The sequence below is a fragment of the Mytilus trossulus genome, chromosome 11, assembly GCF_036588685.1.
Source record: "Mytilus trossulus isolate FHL-02 chromosome 11, PNRI_Mtr1.1.1.hap1, whole genome shotgun sequence".
Taxonomy (NCBI): domain Eukaryota; kingdom Metazoa; phylum Mollusca; class Bivalvia; order Mytilida; family Mytilidae; genus Mytilus; species Mytilus trossulus.
In genome coordinates this window covers 2,763,575-2,781,512 of record NC_086383.1, presented here as the reverse complement: position 1 = coordinate 2,781,512, position 17,938 = coordinate 2,763,575, and the positions used below count along the sequence as shown (strand labels likewise).

General features: G+C 31.7%; 1 protein-coding gene across 1 annotated transcript; it reads left to right on the top strand.

Annotated features, from left to right (window-relative positions):
• The first annotated feature begins 5,267 nt into the window (after window positions 1–5,267).
• LOC134690644 (kelch-like protein 2) lies at window positions 5,268–16,710 on the top strand. The gene is made up of 7 exons (XM_063550630.1): window positions 5,268–5,378; window positions 6,948–7,475; window positions 10,636–11,144; window positions 11,499–11,727; window positions 12,420–12,560; window positions 13,699–13,891; window positions 14,810–16,710. Exons 2-7 carry the CDS (start codon window positions 7,076–7,078, stop codon window positions 15,030–15,032), a joined length of 1,695 nt encoding a protein of 564 aa, XP_063406700.1. The 5' UTR covers window positions 5,268–5,378; window positions 6,948–7,075; the 3' UTR covers window positions 15,033–16,710.
• The last annotated feature ends 1,228 nt before the right edge of the window (window positions 16,711–17,938 follow it).

Below are 17,938 nucleotides of genomic sequence, written 5' to 3'. Positions count from 1 at the left end.
CAACGGACGACGGACGCAAAGTGATGGGAAAAGCTCACTTGGCCCTTTGGGCCAGGTGAGCTAAAAAGTGTATTGGAGATGGGTCAAGAAAAATAAACAATAATAACAATTTTGTCTCAATCATTTTCAGATTGATCATACACATGTGTCCCCCCTTTTTTGTATTTGTTTATAGACACGATTCGCCCGTATTCTATAGATTGTTGCTGAACTATTCAGGCTTATACCAATATTGATAAAAACAATAAATATTTTAATTATCTAACACTGAATTGTCAATCAGAATGAATATAAAGGTCGCAGGATACAGATCTCAGGCCATTGTTAACGACGATCGTTGTTTCTTCTTTCAGGAATTCTGTTGTTTGTTGAAGTCGTTATTTCATAAAATTGAATATAAACTTACATTATTTTACGTATTTCAGTCATTGTAAACCATTATCCGACAGCTAAATGATGATGTAGGTCATCGCTTGAACATCCTCCATTTTCTTTTAAAACGAAAACAAACATTCAAATGCCCGGATGTGTATATCTTTTTCAAGCCGATCGAAAACCATGCATATATATGTCAGGATCGATTATATATCTTAGATAATTTCTTAACGAATAAGTTCCGATACTTGTATGAAGTATCAAAAAATAAAAGATATATTAAGCTATCATTTGAGACAGAATTTCATTACATATATACGGGGGAACCAATAATTAATCGTGATTAAAGTTAGTGTACACTTTATCTCGGTTTGTACCGATTTGGTGAAATATGACATATATAGAAAAATGGGGGTAGGTCACTTCAGAAATCAATATCTTTCTTATTTCTCGATAGTTTTTTACCATCAAAACCGTTTTGTAATCGCATTATATCGATCTTTCGTGTGGCATTAGTATGACATAGCTAATATTTATACTTTTTTTTGTACATATACCTACAGTTAAGGTGTACACCTCAACTGTACACTTTACTGAAGTGTACAGATTATGTCCAAAAATACCCCCGAAGTGTGCAGTTTAACCCCTAGATGTAGATATATATATATATATATATAGGTTTATACGTGATCTTACGACAAAGAACATTTATAAAGACGTACATCTGCAAGGTATATTGAAATTCATTGTATAATTAAGTCTAGGCAATATAAATCAAGTAAATCGTATGATATTCAAGACATATGAGTATTTTTGTATATATAAACGTGATCGTATGACAAAGGACATTTATAAAGACAACAGTGGTATAATTAAGTCTGGGAAATATAAATTAAATCAATCGTATGATAGGTAGTGTTTATAACTAAAATCTAAACTATTCAATAGACGTTTAAGATTCATCCGAGTACAAAGTTACCTGTGTACCAATGTCATGAACATGCATGATTAATGACAAGGCAAAATCTAATTGCTAGAATAGAGAGGACAAATTCGATACTCTACAGATTGAAGGACATTTACTAGGTTTGGATTGTCCTATCCAATCAATAAAGTTTGATAATTCACGTCTATTATATCTTCTAATCAGCTAGTAAAAAGCATTCACGCAATGACTGTCCATCGTTCAATTCTTTTATCGTCTCGACGATATGTTTTGACGGCAATTAACTAAGTTTGGTGTATTGAATCATTTTTGAGGTGGGCAAGTTCAGCTGACGGGTTTCACCCAATTTCATGGTTTGTTCTTTTATGACAATTTTTGATGTTTTGTTCATTTATAAGATATAGGCAATCCTTCACTTTCATTTAATATAATTGATTTTAATGTGTACATATTCAGCTGGCAGGTTTCAATTGGCCTTAGTCTTATCTTCGTTGGTCAGTTGTCAGTGTTTTCCAGTTTGATATATTCCTGGGATGGTATAATAAATATGACCACTGTATAAAATGATTACGCAAGGTATCCTTGACAAGTTAAATAGTGGAGGAAGGTTGGGATTGGTTTTGGGAGTTTTGATCCCATCATTTTAGGAATTAGGGGCAAAAAAGGGCCCAAATAAGCATTTTCTAGGTTTTCGCACTACATGTATAACTTTAGTTTAATTTAATAGAAATCTATGAAATTTTTACATAAGGTTTATGACCACAAAAGAAAGGTTGGGATTGATTTTGGGGGTTTTGGTTTGAAGAGTTTAGGAATTAGGGGCAAAAAAAGGGCCCAAAAAAGCATTATTCTTGGTTTTCGCACAATAACTTTAGTATAAGTCAAGAGAAATCGATGAAATTTTGACATAAGTTATATGACCACAATAAGAAGGTTGGGATTGATTATGGGAGTTTAGGTCCGAACAGTTGAGAAACAAGGGGCAAAAAAGGGGCCCAAATAAGCATTTTTCTTGGTATTCGCACCATAACTTTAGTATAAGTAAATAGAAATCTTTGAAATTTAAACACAAGGTTTATGACCATAAGAGGAAAGTTGGAATTAATTTTAAAAGTTTTGGTTCCAACAGTTTAGGAATAAGGGGCCCAAAGGGTCCAAAATTAAACTTTGTTTGATTTCATCAAAAATTAAATAATTGGGGTTCTTTAATATGCCGAATCTAACTGTGTATGTAGATTTTTAATTGTTGGTCCTGTTTTCAAATTGGTCTACATTAAGGTCCAAGGGTCCAAAATTAAACTTAGTTTGATGTTAACAAAAATTGAATCTTTGGGGTTCTTTGGTATGATGAATCTAAAAATGTACTTAGGTTTTTGATTATTGGTCCAGTTTTCAAGTTGGTTCAAACCGGGGTCCAAAATTAAACTTTGTTTGATTTCATCAAAACTTTTATAATTGGGGTTCTTTAATATGCCGAATCTAACTGTGTATGTAGATTCAAAATTTTTGGTCCTGTTTTCACATTGGTCCACATTAAGGTCCAAAGGGTCCAAAATTAAACTTAGTTTGATTTTAACAAAAAATGAATCCTTGGGGTTCTTTGATATAAATGCTGATTCTAAACATGTTTTTGGATTTTTGATTATGGGCCCAGTTTTCAAGTTGGTCCAAATCAGGATCCAAAGTTATCATATTAAGTATTGTGTAATAGCAAGAAATGTTCAATTGCACAGAATTGCGCAATAGCAAGGAATCTTCAATTGCACAGTATTGTGCAATGACAAGTATTTTCAAATGCACAGTATTGCCCAATGGCAAGAAATATCTAATTGCACAATATTAGGCAATAGCAAGAAATTTTCAATATTCTTGGAAAATTTTAGTTATCTTTCTTTGTCCAATATAGTAGTTGAATCAACTTAAATTTTTCTCATTTCAGATTTCATAAGTAAAAAGAAAATATCTTCAAACAGTTTTTTGAGAGTATTAATATTCAACAGCATAGTGAATTGCTCAAAGGCAAAACAAAAAATTTAAGTTTATTAGACCACATTCATTCTGTGTCAGAAACCTATGCTGTGTAAACTATTTAATCACAATCCAAATCAAGAGCTGAATCCAGCTTGAATGTTGTATCCATACTTGCCCCAGTCGTTCAGTGTTCAACCTCTGCGGTCGTATAAAGCTGCGGCCTGCGGAGCATCTGGTTGAGTTATAAGCCCAAAACTGCATTTTACCCCTATGTTCTATTTTAAGCCATGGTGGCCGTCTTGGTTGGATGGCCGGGTCACCGGTCAGATTTTTAAAACTAGATACCCCAAAAATGATTCTGGCCAAGTTTAGATTAATTTGGCCCAGTAGTTTCAGAGGAGAAGATTTTTGTAACAGTCTACTAAGATTTTCAAAAAAACGGCTAAAAATTGACTATAAAGGGCAATAACTCCTACAGGGATCAACTGACCATTTCGGTCATTTGACTTATTTGTGAATCTTACTTTGCTGAACATTATTGCTGTTTAAGGCTTATCTGTATCTATAAAAAAATTTAAGATAGAAACTAAAAACAGTAAAATTTCCTTAAAACTACCAGTTTAGGGGCAGCAACCATACAGCGGGTTGTCCGATTCATCTGAAAATTTCAGGGCAGATGGATCTTGCCTTGTTAACAAATTTTCCTCATGTCAGATTTGCTCTAAATGTTTTTTGAGTTATCAAAGTTAACTGGTGGAAAATATTATATTCTACAACGTGACTTTGTAAGTTCTTGTTTATGGCATATATTATACATACTTTGGTAGGTGGTCATCGTGTAGTGGTCAGTTGATTGACTTTTATAGTTTTGTATTAAATGAACTTCGATGCTTAGTGAAGGAATCAAAATAATGACAACTGTTTATGATATACTTATATACCTAAGTTACCTTTATCTATATTGTTTTCATTGAATTATCAAACACAACTTAAACGTTTTTAAATGTTGAGCAAGATGATATGCGGAAGGAATAAACCGTTATTGTTCCATTAGTGGCAATAGGGGGTCAGAGGACAAACTGACGAAGACATGACAAACTGACGAAGACATGATAAACTGACGAAGACATGATAAACTGACGAAGACATGATAAACTGACGAAGACATGATAAACTAACGAAGACATGATAAACTGACGAAGACATGATAAACTGACGACGACATGACAAACTGACGAAGACATGATAAACTGACGAAGACATGATAAACTGACGAAAACATGATAAATTGACGAAGACATGATAAACTGACGAAGACATGACAAACTGACGAAGACATGATAAACTGACAGAGACAACTCAAATACAAAGGCAGATAATTCATAAAGCGTTATTTTTACAAAAGAATGTGTTAGGAATTTACCCATTTTATTATGTATCAGGAAACGAGTCCTGTGACCCCATTTTTTTTCTTTTTCTCATCTGATTTAGACATCCCACTGTATATTCTACCTTAAAAATGAATTCTTAATACAAAGAAATAAAATTCTTAAAATTAAGAAATAAAATTCTTAAAATTAAGAAATGAATTTTTAATTAATTTTTTTCTTTCTAATATTTCAGAATTGTTTTTTTGTCCACTTTGCACAGGCATTTGTTTCTATCCATTGGAAGAACCACTATCAACGTATTTTTACGAGCACTTGTTTCTATATTTACGTTGATAGTGGTTCTTCCAATGGATAGAAACAAGTGCCTGTGCCACTTTGTCTTTGGCTTGGCATATTTAAGATCATTTATTTGCCCTGTACTTTAGGGTGTAACAAATTCTATTCTAATTTAATCTCTATGTGTGTGTGTATATAAGGTCGTTAGTTCTCTCTGGTTGTCATTAGCAGAGAAGTGTTAAAAATGGCGTAAAACACCAATCAATCAATCAAATACGAATTCAGAAAACACATAGGAGCCTCTAGTTATTTTACAAAGAAAGATAACTCCTTTTTGACCGGAAGTGTAAGAAAATTGACAACAAACTCAGACAAACTCTCTAAAGATATTTTTTATAAACATTGCAATTGAAATACTGGTAATTTCCAATAGCTAATGGCATTTGATGTAAATTCAACATCTTGGATAAATATGATAAATTAAGTATCTGTCTATTTTTGTAGCAATCTGCGACGAGTTTCGATTGTTTATGTTAGACAAGGATATTATTTTCTTATCTCCAATTCTCTTAAGACATACTGCCTGTAGTCTGCAGTCTGACAGTCAGACAGATATGAATATGTTCCCTCCCTCGTTTACCTGTACACATTCCTTGCTTTTTATGTAAGCAATGCATTGGCCATGGAAAACTGTGTTTTACAGGTCACAGATTCCAAGAATGGTTACACAATATATAAGTAACCTTCTTGCTGCATCTGTTTATTCAATATGGTAACATGGATATATGGATTCCTACACTGCAATAAGTCTATTACAATATTTCTCCACGTGAAACAGTTAAATTTTATTTTAACACAATGTACAATAGGAAAATTCAGAAGAAAACAAAACATTTTGACCTCTGATACTCATAGTCAAATTTCGACTAATCATATGCCGAGAACAGATTTTTCACTAGTGAGGGTGTTATTAAGCTGGGGATTTCGGGATTGACCATTTTGGGTCTTCAGGATTTCAGGATTTCATATTTTTAAGACCAGGATTTCGGGATCAGGACCCCTCCTTCCCTCACTTGTACAACATAATAACACACAACAACAAAAAACTCCCCAAAAACATAATATAAAAACAAATGACTCAAAGTACAGATAAGAGAGTATTCGTTGTATCTATATATACAAATGTATATAGATGAAAAAAGATGTGGTATGAGTGCATATGAGACAACTCTCCATCCTTGTCACAAATTGTAAAAAGTAAACTCTTATAGGTCAAAGTATGACCTTCAGCACAGCCTTGACTCAAACCAAACAGCAAAATTGGACTTAAAAAATCACAAGTGTAAATATTCAAACAAGAAAACGGTTTGATCTATAAACATGATAAACATGATAAATAAAAAAAAAACTAGATACACAAATGAACCACATCAACAAACTACAACCACTGAACATCAGGTTTCTGACAGTGACTTAGGCAAAATAAAATAGTATGTGTGGTTCCAGTTACATCTGAAAAAAAATTAGGGTAAGTAAGTTGACTTAGGCAAAATAAAATAGTATGTGTGGTTCCAGTTACATCTGAAAAAAATTAGGGTAAGTAGGTAGGGATTTTTTTTTTATTTTATGGTTTTTTTTTACATTAACTCTATGGGAACATCATTCTGACTTTAACAGTGCTTCATGAAAACTGACAAAAAAATCTTTAGGGTAGGCTTATTTCAAGACAAAAAAGTAGGGAAGGTAGGGTCACTGGAACCATACATATATTTTTATTTGGCCTTAGGACAGGTGCAAAATAATGCAACGGATTTAAATATATTATCATTCAGGTTCTTACCTTAACCATGTTCACCCCAATCTAAAACAGTAGTAAAAATGTATAACATTACAATTTACACCTTAGAAAGACACATTATTAGAGATTTCAAAGCAAATAACAACTAATAAGTCTTTTAACCTTTTTATGTTAAGTTCATCTGTTTCAGGACTTTGATGTTAGGGATGTAAATGTAAAAAGAAACCAGGATGTAGAATAGAGCTGAGATGTCCAGTATCTCCAAAAGACACACAAAAAAATGAACCAACCATATAGGAACCAGTCCAATATACAAACATGATAGAGTCAAGAACTTTCACAGTGCCATCCCAAGCACAAAGTGCTTTTACAGTAATGCATGAACTTCGTGAGCGTCACATGTTGTGTGATGTCACAATCACTGTGGAAGGTCAGGACTTTGATGCTCATAAAATCGTACTTTGTGGATGTAGTCCATATTTACGTGCCATGTTTACAAATGGAATGTTGGAAACTGAAAAAGAGCGAGTGGATATCCAAGGACTGGACCCCTGTTCTATGGGGCAGTTAATAGAGTTTATGTATACTAGTATGATAGAAATAACAGTAGATAATGTACAAGGGATACTGCAAGGTGCTAGTATGCTGGGTCTTCATCAGTTGAGAAAGATGTCTGCTACGTTTCTACAGTCTCAGTTAACAGCCTTAAACTGCCTTGGTAAGGTTATAACATTCACCTTTGACAATTCTTTTTTCAGTCTCAAATTTCAAGTCAAATTATTGAGTTATATTTTGCAATGAGCATGATAAGATTAATGTACTTGTAGAATTAATCATGCATTGTCATGGTTTGATAACACTGTGATATTATTAAAGAAAAAATCAAACATTCAACGTAGTTCTTAACTTTAAATGCAAATGTCTCCTAAGTTATTGTAGATTAAGACTTATAGTTTAACACTCATACAAAGAAAAATAATAAATGCATGTTGTCAATTACTAAAGTATTGGCTATCGGCCTAGCCACAATCAGATGTGCATTTTGTGTTTCACATGAAGTCAAAAATCAATGAAAATGAGTATCACCTCAGGGAAAAACTTTCTTGATATTTTGGTTCAAAAATGGTTTAACTTATGAAAAATTGCCATCGTTAGGCTAACACTGGAAGCATTTATTAATTACATGCAGTTTTTGGAAGAAATATTTAATATTTTTATTAAATAAATGATGTTTAAAAACTGTATAATTTTCTTTAATGGTTGCCTTCAAGACATGGTCACCAGTGTCAGATTTTTGGTCAATGACAAAGACAACAAAATATGTTTAGAATTATTGAATATCAACTATTTTATAATTGAAAAAAAATTGACAAGAACATTTTTAACTCACAGTTATTTCAAACAACAGTAGCTTTCTTTGATTATTAATCTTATCTGATAAAACTGTATCTAAACTTATCTATAAATAACAAAACTTAAAAAAAAAACCTTTCTTTTGGTGTTTAGAACATTAAAATAACTTGATGCATATTCTTACAATAAACAATCAAACTTAGCAATACAATTTATATGTTTTGTCTACGGACAAGACATTGTATTCATATTTAATGAAATGCATTATAAAAACCTAATTTTGATATAGCTGAAAGTGTTCTCTTGAAAATAAAAACATACATTTTATCAGGTTTATCTATCAAATGATGCTCAACTTCGAAGAAAATGAAAACAAATACCATGAATACATTTTGATGTCTACGGACAAGACATTTTATTGATATTCAATTAAATGCTTTCAAAGATTATTGTTAAAGTTAAGATTAAAAGTTACCAATTAAATTTTAAGTTGTGTTTTTTAAATTTTGGAAAATATAAAAAATGTTCCCATAATTCTTTACATATCTCAATAATTTATTGATTAAGCCAAAATGAAGACACATATTTTTAACTGTAATCCATTCATCTGATTGTTTAAAACAATCAAACTATTATTAAAACTCAATTTTGACATAGTTGAATGTGTTCTCTTGAAAAACTAACATACATTTTACCTATCAAATTAGGCTGAACTCAAGAAAATTGGATACACATATATTGTGGTAATGTCTACGGACAAGACAATTTCAGTTAAAAAAAAAATTGTTAGAATTAATTGTGACTATATTTATGTTGAAAATACTGAGTTTTAATTTGAATAGATAACTTTCATCACCTATAAATAAGGTTTAAGTTCCATAGCAGACAAATAATTGAATTTAATACTTGTTACACAAGTGTCTTGTCCGTAGACACTTCCGCATATGCTGTTAATACTAAAAATCAAAAGATAAAGTTAGAGAGAGAGAAATGCTTTTTCTTCAATTGATTAAGTTAATCTTTTAAGGTATGCAGCAACTGGAATAAACAATATTGAATTAAAATCAGGTATGCTTTTTATGACTGATAATCTGCCACTTTTTAAAATCCACTCCTGTAAAGTAATTTTACAAAAATTGAGTACACTTAAATTACCATTTATTTATTAGAAATAAGATATTTCTAAGTTTAAACGACACATAGGCCTAATTTAGACCCATAAAGCCAAGCAATATTGATAAAAAAGACATGTCTACGGACAAGACATGTGTCTACGGACAAGACATTCTGACATATTTTTGAAATTTTTCCTCTCTTAATAGATGGTAGAAAAAAATGTTAGTAGTGTTTTCATATCTACAAAAGAACAGGAACTTAGCAATGCAACAGTAATTATGCTTCCAGTTTACTAGGGAATGCATGTCTACGGACAAGACATTTTTTCACTTTATTTGTATATCCAACTTTGATGGCATATATCTCCAGCTAGGGTACTGCAATTTTGATAAATGAGGTAGTTTTTGATAATGTATTACTAGAAGGGAAAACAAAACACAAAATAGCATAAATTTGATTCATTTTTCTGTTTTATCACTACACTGAGCAAGCTAAAAACAAAAGTACAAAATTTCATAACGAACGCCTAGTATTCAACTTTTTATCATACCTTTGTAACCACTGAAGATTTTTTGTTGCAACAACCAGTAAAAGAAAGATGAATAAATTGTCTATAACAGTGAACCAATAATGGAGTTCAAATTAAGTTCACTTAATAACTATCAATTGATAAAAACAGCGAAATTTTAAATAAAACAACATAACGTGCAATTTTGCCCATTTTCAGCGTGTATTTTAGTGGTATTTTTTTCAAAACGTTAACACCTATACATGATATTTGATATTCATTGTGAAACCCTACATTCTGTTCTTCAGTTCAAAGATGTATTACTTATGTAAAGTTTATCTTCTTGTCTTTAGAAGCCTATAACATAGACCCAATATGAAATGCACATCTGATCTTGGCGTGGCCGTATATATACATGTAAAGTATACAACTCGTCTAAGCGTCAACCCAACAATGTTAGATCTGTAAATGTGCTTTTGCATAGTATATTTATATATAATACATGTATAGTATATGTATATAATACATCATGGGGGAGAATAGTAAGTTTATTTTGCCTCTTTTGGATAAAAGTATGAATGTGTATTGCCATGTTTTATGAACATGTAGTATGAATGACTTTTCTTATGCAAAGTTTATAGAATAAATAATCAAAACAACAACATATATGCATCTTTTTTAACAGTATATATACTGTAAAAAAAAATATGTGAACTCGTGATACACGCAGGGATGTAGACAAAAGAAAGAAGCAGTGCCTTCTCCTATCATATAAAAGTACCCTGCCTTCCACTGGCACCCTGCCCCTTTTGAATTCTAGCTAGAGCACTGACATGTACATAAATGTATAGTATAAATATATAATACATGTATAGTATATATAATTCCTTTTTTCTTACAGGAATCTACTTTTTAGCTGACCTGTATATGTGTGGAGAACTGGAGATGGCAGCTCGTCAGTTCATATTTCAAAACTTTCTAGATGTCATTCATTCGGAGGAATTTTTACAACTGTCAGAAGATAGACTTATTACTTTGTTACGCAGTGATAAACTTCAAGTCACTAGTGAAAACCAGGTGCTAGAAGCTGCATTAAGTTGGATCAACGCAGAACCCGAAATCAGAACTAGAAATGCTTGTCATATCTTACAATATGTAAAATTAGCGTTGATAGATATGACACATTTAGAAAATATTGTTCTAAAATTAGATTTTGTAAAAAATTGTTTAAAATGTCAACAATTGATAGGTAATGCGATTGCATTGCATTATGATCAGTCAGCTTTAGACTTAATGACACCTCGTGCTCAGCCTCCGTGTGTATATGTGGTCGGTGGGAGAAATAGTACAGACTGCCAGTTAAAAAGCATGGAGAGATATGATTTCTTAATTGACCAGTGGCATTCTGTGGTATGTTATAGATTATAGCTATACTTATCCATAACATGATGTATAATGGGGAATGTGTCAAAGAGACAACAACTCGACCAAATAAAAAAACAACAGCAGAAGGTCACCAACAGGTCTTCAATGTAGCAAGAAATTCCCGCACCCGGAGGCGTCCTTCAATGTTTAGTTACATTTTTGTACTTGCATTCTGTATGTATAATATTTTTTTTTTTATCTTTTATTTTTTTTTCAATAGTCAGGATTTTACACATCCCATTACACTACCGCCTGACAATGGTATCAAGGGTTAAATACAAAATATATATGGGGGAAAAATAGCAATATGTATAATATAGCTCATGTAATATTTTCTAGCCCAACATGAACATTGCCAGGACTGCTGTAGGAGTTTGTAGCTTGGATGGACTGTTATATGCTGTTGGGGGTGAATGTGCGTTAGCTGATTCACAGGAAAACACATTGTATCTCCGTTCTGTAGAATGTTTTGACCCTGTATTACGACAGTGGATAGCCAAACCTGAAATGAAAATAGCAAGATCATTTGTAGCTTTGGCTGCAGTGGGAAGATTTTTATATGCAATAGGTTTGTACTGAGTTCCAGTGAGGTCAAGAAATCTTCATGTTTAAAAATGTAGTTGAGTCCAATGATTTTGCCAGGGTTGGTTTTTATTGCCATTTACATAAGGATTTTCAAAGTAACAAAAAAAAAACACTGAAAGTTAAAATAACACAATCTACCATTAAACATACAAAAATATGACAGCAAAGATTTATTCTTCTCTTATATCAAATTTCATTTGATGTGTCTCGTATATACATGTAGAATCACTAATATATCCTTGTATATTTTGTGCTGCAACAAAGTTATATATAAGAATATTTATAAATAAATGGAAAATGTGCCCTTGTTGCAATTAACATCATAAAGGGACATAACACAAGAACAATAAAAGGGATTCAACCTAAATTCGAACTTGGTCTGTGTTTTGTAGTTATAAGCATTATGTATATATTCATAACATTTAGTTGAGGCAAACTAAAGTTAGGTAACAGAAAGTAATTTAGGGACTGGAATATATGGATGAACATACAGATGAACGAACAGTCATAGGTATGGACAAACAAGTTTACCACTTAATGCTGCAGCAGGGGCATACAAAGAATACAAATCAGTCAGCAAGATGAAAAAAAAGGTTCACCCGGCCAAATTGACCTGGCCCTCAGAATGTAGTTTTTTCCTATATGTGGATATAAAAATATACATCTTTATTTCAGGTGGTGAGGACAGAGCATGCAGTTATAACATTGTGGAGAAATATGACACAAAAAATGAAACTTGGTCATTTGCTCCGAGTATGAAGAGGAAAAGATCTGGTGCTGGGTACTGTGTATGTGATGGTAAAATATATGTAGCAGGTCAGTATAACTATCATATACGGTTCACTACTTACCCTCTTTGGACCCTAGGGGGACCAATAGCAAACTGTATACTGATTTTCTGGTGCACAGGACTTTTTCTGCAAAATTCTACAATGACAATATCAATACTATCCCTAGAAAATCTACTGACTCCATTGGGATCCATAGGGGATCATGTAGTGACAGTGTGAGGAACTATTACATTGTAACTAATTTACTTTAGGTAATGTTTGATAAACAAACTGGAGGGGCCCTTATAGCTGACTATGCAGAATAGGCTTTTCTCACTGTTGAAGGCTTTGTAAGACAACTTTATCATATTAAAAAGGACTTCAGTTTCAGCTATTTAATATTTTATTTCATGTAAGATGATATACATAATTGACTTTTGTGGATTCATTTATTTTCATTGATACCAATTTTCATGATTTGAGGAAATATTGTATATTTGTGGAAATTTGATTTCATATTTTTTGCCAAAGTGTGCATACAGACAATCCTATGGATCATTTGTACCCAAGAAATCAAAGAAAAGAGGTATACAATGAATAAAAATGAATCCACAGTAGCATAATTGATATATATTTATAAAAACTATGGTTAAAAATATTTATACCAGACATGTGTTTCATCTATACACATCTAATTAGTGAATGAAAAAACGTTTAATTTTTTTTTTAAATTGGGAAGATGAAGAGCATTGAGGACCCCAAAAATATATTGCCGCTTACTGCCCAGGTAATCTATTCCTGGTATTTGTTGTGCTGATGCAGCCTAAATCAATTTCCAATCAATCAATTTACTAGCAGTGGCATTGACAAGCGGTTGTAAAAAAAACTAATAAAAGACACTATGCTTATAATTGTGCATGTCAGATGGGTGTTTCATCTAGAAAAGACTGACATTCAAACAAAAATAGTTCAAAGACCAAAAAACTTATACATGATGATATCAAATTAAACCCATAGTAAACAACATTGTCTTAATGTATTGATCAATGATGACTTTAAAGGAAGATTTTACAAACTTTTTGCATGGCATTTTATGGGAATTGACCAAGCATTACTGGTAAATATCATACTTCACTTTAATAGACACTTATTCTGACCATTACATATGATACTTGATTTTGTAGGAGGGTTTGACAGAGCATTACATATGGACCGTGCTAGTGTTGAATGCTACGATTCTTTGTCAGAGGAATGGACATTTGTATCTGAGATGGAGAAAGCCAGATCTGGACTTGCTTTAGTAGCCATTGAACATTTTATTTATGCATTTGGTGGACGATACAAGGATAGGGATCAGTATTTTGACCTGTCAGAAAGGTAAAGGATCAGTTTTATATTTCAGACTTCATATGGAAGGCCCCTCCCTCATAAGGATGCCTGAGTAATCACATAATCCCAAATTATTAGCCAATATAATCACATAATTGTTCATTATTTTTTTAACAAGGTAATCAAATAAACAAAAGTACAGTCCCAAAAATCAAATAATCATTAAATATTTCATCTTGTAATAAAATAATCACTATCAAAACGGCCATAATCATCAACCCCAAGAGGATGAAGAGGGAAGGAGACGCAAATATTAAATATAAACTACTGTTATTATAAAATAAGGTGTTGTTTGCAATGTAAAGTTGTTTACATTAAACAGTCATTGCCATTGTGGTCAACACTTATTTTTACATACCTATTGTGAGTATTTTGACTAAGAAAACAGTCCAAAAGTAGTTATTCTTTCATCAGTCTATTATATTTATGAATAAGCTTATAGTTGTTAACATCTATACATCATTTGGTCTGTGGTGAATGATTGTCTCATTGGCAACCATAACACATCTGGTTTAATGCTCCAGCCATAGCTGAGTTGGCATTGAGCTTAAAACCCTTGTTGTCTGTACATTTTTCTAAAAGTACAAAAGGATTATTACCACAAAACACTGATCAAGTTTGAATTTGGGTGGCGTCACTTTTATCATCCTACAGTAATGGCCTATTCAAATGGAAAATAGCTGAATTTTTCGTATCTGTTTTAACTTGAGTTTAATTTGCCTCAACCCAATATTATGAAACTCAAACACAACAATGCCAGTTACCTCAACTCAGATCAAGTATGAATTTGGGTTTCATAACTTTCCAACTTGAGTTATGTCCCTTTATAACGTTATATTCAAGAGTGGCATTATCTGTACCATTGACACATTCCCCATTTCTTATTTTATATTATTTGTTTTGCAGGTTCAATACACTGACTAATCAATGGACAACAATAAAATCTCTGAATACACCTAGAGCTTGGCCGGGTGCTGCTGTGTTTGATGGACGTATTTATATCCTCGGTGGATTTGATGGAACGAATCGGCTCCGCAGTGCTGAAGTCTATGACACCGAAGTAGATAGATGGGTGTTCTTAAGTAACATGATTGTGAGTCGAGCTGGCTGTGGTGCAGCAGTTGTATGACCGTGACCCTGACCTTGAACTGTGAAAAGGTCATAGATTAATGATTTAATGCTTTGAATGATTGTCAAAACATTTGCAACTTTGTCTTTCATATTTTATTGGATTTGTGTATTATAGTTTTTGTTTTGTTTTTTGTTTTAAGTTTACCTGGTCTAATGGCCAATTTGAACAATTACCATCACTTGGCTTCTGGGATTATCCGTTAACATTTAACTAAAATGTTCTCTTGTACAATTGTGCCCTTTGAAACCAACCTTGATTTCATTCATTTTCAATGCATGAATAGTACTATTTGTTTGAAAATAAGGTCTTATACATGTTCGGTTTTTGTACTGAAAGCTCAGCAAATTAAATTGTGGATTCATTATCATTTGGGGATATCAGTCTTTATCATGGAATGAAGAGAAATTGGATTATTGTTGATATTTGATTTCGTTTTGCCAAAGTCTGCATACAATCCTTTAGGAATTAGTATTTTGTTGAGCATTTAAATTTGTGGTTCACTTTTACCAATGAAATCCACAAAAATTGGTATCCCATAAATAATGAAGAATCTGCAATATACATGCTGAGCTTGCAGTACATGGCTGTTATTTATAAAAAAAACATAAGGTTTAAACACTAAAATTAATGATTTTTTTTGAAAGTGTGAAGTTTCTTGATGAAATATAAGTATAAGTAGACTGCTTTGATTGCCAGTGAAAGTACTATCCACATGTGGATGGTCGTATTGCCTTCCAGTTTCAGAATTGAGCAATACAGACTTTTCGGAAGCCTTTGGTCATTACTATTAGGGCATTTAAGTAGCCCTAACAAGGTTATTTTATGTAAATAATCTACACTGTGTTTAAAAATACCTTTGAATGTTTATAATCTGAATACAGATCAATTAAATTGCATAGCGCTTTGTGGTATTGTGGTCAAAGGGATATCAATCAATTTCAGACTTAATTTGTCTAAATATTATAGAAATCATGTTTCCAATAAGGTGAATTCTGAATAAACATTTGTTTAAAACAAATAAACATTTTATTTACCCTGTTTGTTGCTAACCATGCTAACAGTAACCTGATAAATATGTGATGGTGGTAATTAAAAAATTGTAGGCTATGACACAAACTGGTTAAAAGGGGTGTTTTATTTTTTCCCTGCCCTTCTACAGAGGTGAATCATAAACTTTCTATTTTTTAAAGCATGTAAAGAGATAAAGAACTTTCAATGGTATTTTTTAACTCAGTGTAATATATAAAACTAGATGTGCTAGTCTTTGTAAGATTATTTAGAGCTTCATAAACTCTCCAATTTTGTAAAGCATGTAAAGAGAAAAAACATTTCAGTGGTATTTGTAAACTCAGTGTAAACTGTGTAATATAATATTAAACCAGATATGCTAGTCTTTGTAAGATTATTTAGTGCTGAAGATGAAAACGACATCCTATGTTATAACGTATTATAAATGTACCATGTTACAATCCTCCTATGGAGTTTTTGTTACGTTTAAAAGTCGAACAGAAGTAGTATGTAATCAATGCGTTTTCCTTTTTCTTGAAGACTTCATGTGGCTTTCCTGTCGCGCAAGTAATGCAGCATATCAATGATTACTAAATATTTGTTGAATAAATTTGATACAGTAAATGAAATAAGGTAAACCAACTTATTTTAGTGAGCAATTTCTTTATCGCTAGTAGAAAAATAATGTGAATGTAAATTGTTGCGAACATTTTAAACTCTGATCTTTACCTATTAAACTTCATCAAGTAAATTAGAAAATAGCAAAATTGAATGGTCATGAAAGTGGACTAGAAAGAGTTGAATGCGAAATAATATATCCACGAAAATAAGTTGATTTACAGCCCCATAAAACATGAAAATGTTACCTTAAATGCATGATATGTGCCATTTTTTTGGTTCCTGTGCCATCATCAGAGAGTTTTAATTCTTGATTATTAATAGTCTTTTTGGACTGTTTTATTCCCTGTTTTAAGTCTTAAAAGTCCTTGACAAATATCTTGTAAAATGCTTAAAACTACTTGTTTTATTTCTATTTGCTCTTTAGGAAATAACTACTGTAAATTCAGAAATTATTGCATCCATTTATTATTGCAATGTTGTCGTTTTTAGACTAAAATGTGATTTTAATATTTGCAATATTGAGAAAAATCCTATTTAATCTATATAAATAAATTCAGAATGCAAGTTTAAAGTGTTGTGATTATAACCCTGTTGCATTTTTTGCAATAATAAAAACATCACTAAAATATCTGAATTTACAGTTATATTTTCTTAAAGTGTTGTGATTGGTTATCAAATTACCCAAACAATTGAAATTTAATCACTGCATGATGTGATGTTATTTCCCTTTTTCCTTTAGGTTACGAAAAGACGAATTGTTCTCTTAAAAGATCTGTATTGCAGCTTTTTTTATGTCATCTCTATTCTATATATCCATTTACATTGAAATAAGTATTTTAATTTAATAGCATGTATGAAATATCTTACGATATAATTTTTTATTGTTTTACCAAGGATATGTATAGTCATAGTTAGACTATACAAATCCTTGGTATTACACACCACTACTGGAAAGAATGAAATAAAAAGGCATTATTATTTATTTGTGGTATAAGACATTCAAAGCTGAAATGTTATTGAATATTTAAGTTCACTAATAGCTCAATCAGTATTGTTTTGCAAGCAATCATATTTGGTCAGTGAAATCAGCTGTTTTTTTGTTATTTCACTTTCAAAATTGCTAGAAATCTTTTTCTTCTTTTAATGACAAGAAATAAAACCTGAAATTTAGATATGTTTAGTGTGCATTTATCACCCTGACTCAAACATCAGATTAATTACTGCAATTTTAGTAGATACTTAATAAAAATAATGTTATATAAATTTGAAATGGC